Raw genomic sequence first — 7,452 nt, 5'->3', positions numbered from 1 at the left:
GGCTAAGCCGTATGAAGAGAAGGAAGACGAGAACCTTCACTTCTGGGTCCGAGAAGTAGAGCTCGCGATGGACGCGGCTCTGATCTCGACCGAGCAACTGCGTGTTGCTTTTGCACTCTCCAACCTTAGCGGCCGTGCTATGAGTTGGGTGTACACACGGGAAGCAACATCCCCTGGATGTTTAACATCCTGGGCTCAGCTGTGTGAACAGCTCCGAGCCGCGTTCCTCCCGGCGAGCTACGAGTACCGCCAGCATTCGCGCTTCCTCTCGTGTAAACAAGGGAGGTGTGAAGTGCACGAGTACGTGCAAGAGATACGGGAACTCACGGCGTCCCTAGTGGGAAACCCACTCAACGAACACATCAAGATGAATGTGTTGATGGACGGCCTTCGAGTGGGCCCCGCACGCACTCAGCTGTTCCGGGTGCAGTCAAATACCCTTGAAGAGGCGATTCAAGTGGCTCTTCAAGATGAGTACAGCCATCGCCAGGCGCGTACGCCGGCCTCAGCGTGGCCTGGGAGTTTTTCGTCTGCTCCCGGTCGAGCAAGCCCCAACGGACCAGTTCCCATGGAGCTCGGGTCCGCCGAACAGCGTGACATCCGCTGCTTCGGCTGCGGGAAGATGAGCCACCCCAAGCGCGACTGTCCTGCGGAAAGACTCCTCAGACGGTCCTTCCCCAAGCCCGTCCTCAAGGGGCGCTGGCAGAAGCCAGGATCCCGGGGACATGGGAACGCTGGGGACCAGTAGGGGCGGGGCGCCCTACTGGGGAAGAACTAAGTCTTCGTGATGGCTGCGCGGGTGGCGCATACCACGAGGACTTAGCCCCTGAGAGGCTTCGCACTCTCGAATCAGCGAAGAGCAGCGGCGGGTTGCTCGTAGTACACGGTTGTGTACGGGGATACGATCATCCCTCTAGAATCTTGATCGATTCTGGGGCGTCGAAGAATTTCGCACGCCGCCAGACAGTTGCTCGTAATAGCAACAAGTTGGCCGATGCTTTGAGAGAAAACAAGGGTAACGGGACGGTGTCATTGCGACTGGCCGATGGGAAGGTCGTCACTGTCCCCAACGTCCAAGTGGATCTGGCCGTCAAGTTTGAAGCCTTTGACAGCCTCGAACAGTTCACTGTTCTCGATATGGATCCATATGATATGATCCTGGGCATGCCCTGGCTTAAGAAGCCCGAGCCCTGGATCGTACCGGCCGACAGAACAAATGTCAGCGCCGCAAAGCCGCAGCATCACGTGCAGGGGAAAAACTAACGAGGGCCCTCCTAGAGAGGGCCCTCACACAAAACGGGCAGAGGTATTACCGGTACTGTTATCGGTACAGCGTTACCGTACTGTAACCGGTACAGCGTTGCCAACCAGACGAAAGGTTGTTAACATATTGAAAGGTTGTAAGAGTACCATTACTGTGGATGGGGTTGCCGTACGCGAATGGCTGGCGTGTACAGGAGCTCAGTAGCGAGTACCACAAACCAAGTTACCGTACAATGGAGAAGGAGAAACCCCCGCTCTTTTTAATTCCACCTCCACCTGAAGCCAACTACTCGTCTCATGACGAAGCAGAAGCCGCAGTACATGCATGGACCTTAAGCCACGGCTTTAATGTATCTCGACGCCGTGTACGCTACAACATCAACAGTTGAAGTGTTCAAACACTTCAACAAGTCTATAGAAAATTGAATAAAAAAATATTATAAAAATCCACAAATAAATGGAATTGAGGCTATTGGGTTAAGAGAGTTTGCGGCTAATGTGACCTCCCTCAAACTACTTTTCACTGCAAACGATTTTTGGCACAGATCACACGAGTAGGTTCCCCTTTGCGTTCTGTAGTTGCTGCCGAATCACCCGGTGTTGTTGTCCGACTGGGTTAGATAAACAGAAAAGTAGCGATGGTTACGCATTCGATTGGAAGATGCATCAGCGTAACCAGTATTGACAGTTAAAACTTGAGGTTAAAGCAGACATGACAATATCAGGTACCCACGAAACACCTTCAAATTGCAAGGTAGCAGTGGACTCTGTAGTTGTGCTGTGAATAGCTTACTCCAGCGTGAAGAAGATCGCCCCGAAAAACAATGCAGTAACCAATAGGGATATCCACCAACCGGGATCGCTCCTCGCGTGCCACAGTGTAACATCCGGCGTAAACTCTTAATTGTGTACCACTTTCGAGCGCGACGACGACACTAGCTGGAATGCTGCGGGGAAAACGCATCTTGACAGCTTCCACGTCGCTACTTGTGAAGTCTGCATGCGGTCCTTGCTCAGGCCCACCAGGGCGCGAGTACAAAAATGAATAAACTTGTGCTCGAAAGTTTGCATCAACTAGTGTAACCACCTCCTCAATTTTCCTGTGGAGCTTTTTCATCTGTGGCGAAAGACAATTTTGACGTGATTGGCTTCGGAATGTGTCGTCTTCTTCGCCACCCACCTCACGGAAAACACTAATATATACAGATCGTCTTGCTTGTCGAAGCACACATGAAATAGTTGCTTGCGTGAGATTGAGGGGCAGCACTAGATAGCCGTCGGGCGGAAACTCAAGTCTTGGGTTGGAAGCCATTTGAAGACTGAAGCTGTTTTCGTTCAGATAGCACTTTGGAAGATCTATTTACGTCACAAGCTGTGAATTGCATCACTAACGATTTTTTTGCATCACTAACGGTCTTTTTGCATCACTAACGGCTGCGTCACTAACGGTCTATTTGCAGCACTAACGGTAATACCTCTGCCCGTTTTGTGTGAGGGCCCTCTCTAGGAGGGCCCTCGTTAGTTTTTCCCACGTGCAGGCGCAGCCTTGAACAAGGTAAACGGACGAGGCTACAGCGGCTGTAGCACCCCAACTCATTCAAAATGCAGACGCCGAGAATCCCATACCCACTGTACATGCAAGGGTGCCCTTCACATCAGACGGCTCCACGTTGTCCAACGCCAGGTTAGCATCTCCGACACACACCATAGCCACGGAGCCTGTCACAACTACACGACAAGCGAAGTGATCTCTACCATCGGTTTTATCATTGTACGTGGACACGCTGGTGGCGTTTTCATCAGCGAAGGAAGGATTCATCACCCAAACGAAGAAGTATGTAGGCGTCCGAAACGCTTTCCTGGTTGGGAGAGTCTGTCGGGTGCTGAAACAGTCCTTGTTTCAGATCAACTAGCTGATCTCGCAGTTCCAAAGCCATGTCAAGACGTTAGACCTCGGCGCAGTGCAACGAGGAAACGCAAATTATTGCTCACTACACGGACGATCTACTGAGTTGGGTTAGGGACGGTTGTGCGCAGCTGATGATGGCGAAGTTTATGTCGATGACGATACAGACATTTTGGGAGCGGTACTTGGAGCCGTTCGATCCTGTGACGGAGCTTACGCTTCGCTAGCAGAGGTAGAAGCGATCAAAAACATTCGCTTTGATCCTGAAAGCCAGTGTGATGCTCCAGCAGACCTGTATCAACACTCTGACGAATCTACAGAGACGCGATTACGGCCAGAATGCAAACATATCTTCCAGCATTGGACCTCCGCAAGTTTTTTTCGCTTACATTCCGGTCTCGGTTTTGGCACCAGGTTATCGGTGAAACAAATGCATATGCGCGCCTACATAACGTCGCAGTCGGTAAGACCTTTTCACTTGATGAAGTGATGACATTTTTGGGGATCTCGCTGTTTTTGTCTCTGGTTGACAAAGCAGAATACGCTAACTATTGGGGACACAAGTGGAGAAAACGAAATACTGGGTTAAACATCCAGCGCGCTTTATAATGTGACGACTCTGCATCGGTTTAAGGAACTGAGGAAGGCGTTCTGCTTTCAATGCGTGGAGGCGAATTCGGATATCCAGGATCAAGCTGCAAGGATTCGTCCGTTACTGAACTTGCTAAAGACTACCGGATCGAAATATGTGGAAATCGGTCGCAGTGTTGCTCTGACAGAAGCAAGCGGTGCGTGTCGGTCAAAGTATGGAAAACCACTACTTGTCTATAATCCAATGAAGCCGACAAGGGAAGTATCACTTCCGGATTTACATGTTATGCTGTTCTTGCGATGTGATTATCGCCACTGAATCAACGAATTTGGATCGGTTGAGAACAATCAACACTAGTTTTGCCAATAACACGAGTCTAGTAAAAGCGCTGTTCATTGTACTGCTGTTGAACAAGCTGAATATCGGTGAATTTTCGACTGCATTGTGCTAGTAATACCTCGGAGCGATTGGGTGGCGTTTTATCGCCGCAAGAAGAACAGGCGTTGAGCGACGAAGCTGCGGAGTTGTCTGCGATACGGAAATGCGTACTAGAAGCGGCTCGGCCCCTGTATGGTATTTGTCGGATGATCAACACGGACAATCAGTACACTTCGGTGCAATTGCTGATGGCGCTACCTTTCAAGGGTCTCTATGCTCGCAATGCTGTGCAAAAGACTAGCTCGCACTTGCCTTGCTATGTACTTTTGAAAAACAAAATGATTACTTCCGTGGCGTCTCTCGACAAGGCGTTTCCGCCGACCACTCGCTGGCTGCGGCGTCATGGTATGCCAGCTCTATGGTGACGGTGATATCGAACGCGAATTTATCAACCCTCACTACGGTAACGCGTCAGGTTCGAGCTGAAAAATGAAACTATTCAGCCCCATCATGTATCAAGGAATACAATGCGAATATGCAGGGTATTGATCATCTTGATCATGTGTGTGCTCGGGTCTCTCTATCGGACGGCCACGCTTCCAAAACAAATGGCATATTAAGCTTGCATTAGCTCTTATCGATGTGGCCGGAGCTAATGCATATTTGACCCGAAGACTGGCACCGGAGCTGAACAAGGCACGGAATTCTCTTCGAGCCTTCGTAGCTGAGCTGTGCTCCGAGCCTGTTTAAGAGAAATGGAAGAAGCAGCCGAGTGAACGGCTGGTGTTCTACGCTTATACTGCGGTGGGCGAGGTGTTTCCGGATCGCGCGTCTCCGTCGAGCACAGTCTGGATTGCTCGACCAATTGGTGGAATGCCATGCTCTGAAAGCCCTAAAACAAAATGCTCCGCTATTTCCTCGAAAGCAGTTCGATACAGACAGGAATCGCAAACGCAAAAAGTGAGTTGGGTGTTGTTGGGAAGATCGCTATGGGAATAAAGTTACGGACGTCAGTCTCTGCCAGAATGTACGCGTCTCGATCAAGCCATACGCCTTCCCTGAAACTACCTGGACCCGTAGGGAGAAGCACCATCTTTTCTACCTACCGAAAAAAAAACCTTCTCACAGAGAGGGATGGTGCGTACGAGCTGTGAGCTGTGCAAGCTGAAGCGCAGTCAGCGTACAACTGATGGTCAAGACGAGCAAATGATGGTGAAGGATTTGGCGCTACTGGCGAGACCAGAACGGTTGTAAGGTCTATCGCTCTATGAATGTTGACAGTTATCTTGATCTACGCTTAAAAAAATTGTATTGAGTGTAATTACGTATAAGACTGGCAAGTCCCTTAAACAAAGTATGGAAATGTGAAAGACCAAAACATGTATTGCGTTGAATTCGTTATGTACTTATGCTTATAGTGCCTCGTACACAAACATTTGTTGGAGATCGGTCTTCCAGCTGCACGGTAGGTCCAACACTTTCTCCAATTTTAAAGCTTGATAGAACGGGTTGTGACACAGGCATCAATGCCTTGCGCAGAAATTCAGAGAACTCACCGGTGTTTTTTAACAGCAACGTTTTAGAGAGCCCTTCCTTGACGATCTCGACAACCTGTGGTTCAAACAGAATATTGTTCCAAAACACTACTGTTGCGTCGGCGTACGGTTGGGTCGTCAAAATGCGATGTATGTCAGTCATGGCTTGGCAAACAAGTTGGGCTCGCCGGAGGGGCCGTCTAGACCCTCGTGTGATTTGCCATCATCTTCATTCCAAGGTTTATGAAATTACGGCGAATCTCGATCTCAATTACCTTGTTCACACTTGTCGCCAGCGCCACTTGGGCAACCACGTTCCCCACCCTGGAACCGATATCTAGGAAGGTATCATTCCGGTCGAGTCCACCCAATTCACGAAGCAGTGTGGAAATTCCTCTCGGCATCAGTCACCCGGCGTTGCGATGCGACAGGTTGCTGGCGCCTTGTACAACCTCTTCGCAAAGAATGTCAGCAAAAACGCCGCGACAGCTCGCTCGCCACTAGAAAGGGGCATTGGCGGCGATCCATCTTCCTCAGGAAGGCCAGGAGAGCTTACAGAACGAATGCTCTCACTTAGAGAGCCCACCATGTCTTCGGCGTCGGCAGACTGGGTGATGGAAGTAACGTCGGGATACATTTTCACAGAACTTGTCAAAAGCAGCGTGTGGACCGTAGCCGGAGCCTCAGAGCCTCAGGCTTGCTACATGTGTCACCGGTGGCGTTGGTGCTGGAGATTCTGCAAGCGCTGAAGGCGCTTGTGTAGCTGGGGGTACCGTACTCGCTGACGCTTCAGTGATAGGAGGATCTTAAAATTGCTGGATGCCCCTGTGTTGCTGGAAGTACTTGATTAACGGGAGGTACTTGGATTGATGGAGGCACGACAGACACAGGAGACGTTGGAAGTGCTTGAGTGGCTAAAGATGAGGCACCTTACTCGCTGTAGACGGTAGCGGGTGTTGCTGGGGCCAGAACCCAACACGATCACGTTGTGAGTCAGCTGCTTGCCGCTGTAGAGGTGGGCGTACCGCAACACTTGCACCTGGACGCTGTGGCCGCACCGAATCATCTCCAGCCGAGCTTTGTTGTTGCACCGAAGGTCCTGTTCTGCGCTGTCGCTGTTGCGTAGTGTGAACATATTGAACCAACTGACGCGCCACCCTGGGTGGTCGACCGCGTGGCCGTTGCACCGGCGTGAAGAAGCTTGCCCCCCCTCCCCACGTTTTTTAGCGTCCGAAGGCGCTACTGCAGTGCTCCTCTGGCATTGTGGCCTGTATGCTGCACGCTGGGCAATATCTGCCCACGCCATTCGCGTACCTGCGTCTACATGGGCGGACGCTAGCTGAACCATTTCTTTGTCGTCTTCTAAAGTGAACGTAGTTGTCATTGATACTGTGTCAAGAAGGCAACTGACTAAGTATTTGTAAGGAAATTGTATAAATGGCAACTGGCTAAACTTTTGTGTGACAATTCTGTCGAAACGGACATGCAAGTAATGGTGCGAAGATGGGGTACGTACCGCATTATGCTGGCGCATCAGCAAAATTACGTACTTAGTATGCAAAATGCTGACGCAATCTCAATAATTTTCGCACCTACGCGCGTATTTTACGTGGTGCGGCAACCATCACGTAAAATATGGGAGGTTGGCAACCGACCGGATTGGTTGTAATAAGAGAAGGTGATGGATGTGCTGGTTAAACCTCTGTCAAGTGGGTCAAAATGACCCCCGTCATAGCCATTTGCAGCAAAGTTCTCAAAACATGCATTAACGGGGCTCT

General features: G+C 50.4%; 2 protein-coding genes across 2 annotated transcripts; both read right to left on the bottom strand.

Moving 5' to 3' along the window:
* Nucleotides 1-2,860: 2,860 nt before the first annotated feature.
* PITG_06307 (uncharacterized protein) lies at nt 2,861-5,019 on the bottom strand (the record flags this gene model as incomplete). Its single annotated transcript, XM_002998410.1, has 4 exons — nt 2,861-2,892; nt 3,559-3,613; nt 4,219-4,327; nt 4,940-5,019. 4 exons carry the CDS (start codon nt 5,017-5,019, stop codon nt 2,861-2,863), a joined length of 276 nt encoding a protein of 91 aa, XP_002998456.1.
* Nucleotides 5,020-6,077: 1,058 nt separating this feature from the next.
* Nucleotides 6,078-7,058, bottom strand: PITG_06306 (uncharacterized protein; the record flags this gene model as incomplete). Its single annotated transcript, XM_002998409.1, has 2 exons — nt 6,078-6,128; nt 6,609-7,058. 2 exons carry the CDS (start codon nt 7,056-7,058, stop codon nt 6,078-6,080), a joined length of 501 nt encoding a protein of 166 aa, XP_002998455.1.
* Nucleotides 7,059-7,452: the final 394 nt, after the last annotated feature.

The sequence above is a fragment of the Phytophthora infestans genome, genomic scaffold (genome assembly GCF_000142945.1).
Source record: "Phytophthora infestans T30-4 supercont1.8 genomic scaffold, whole genome shotgun sequence".
NCBI classification, from domain to species: domain Eukaryota; phylum Oomycota; class Peronosporomycetes; order Peronosporales; family Peronosporaceae; genus Phytophthora; species Phytophthora infestans.
This window is presented reverse-complemented; position numbering and strand designations above follow the sequence as displayed.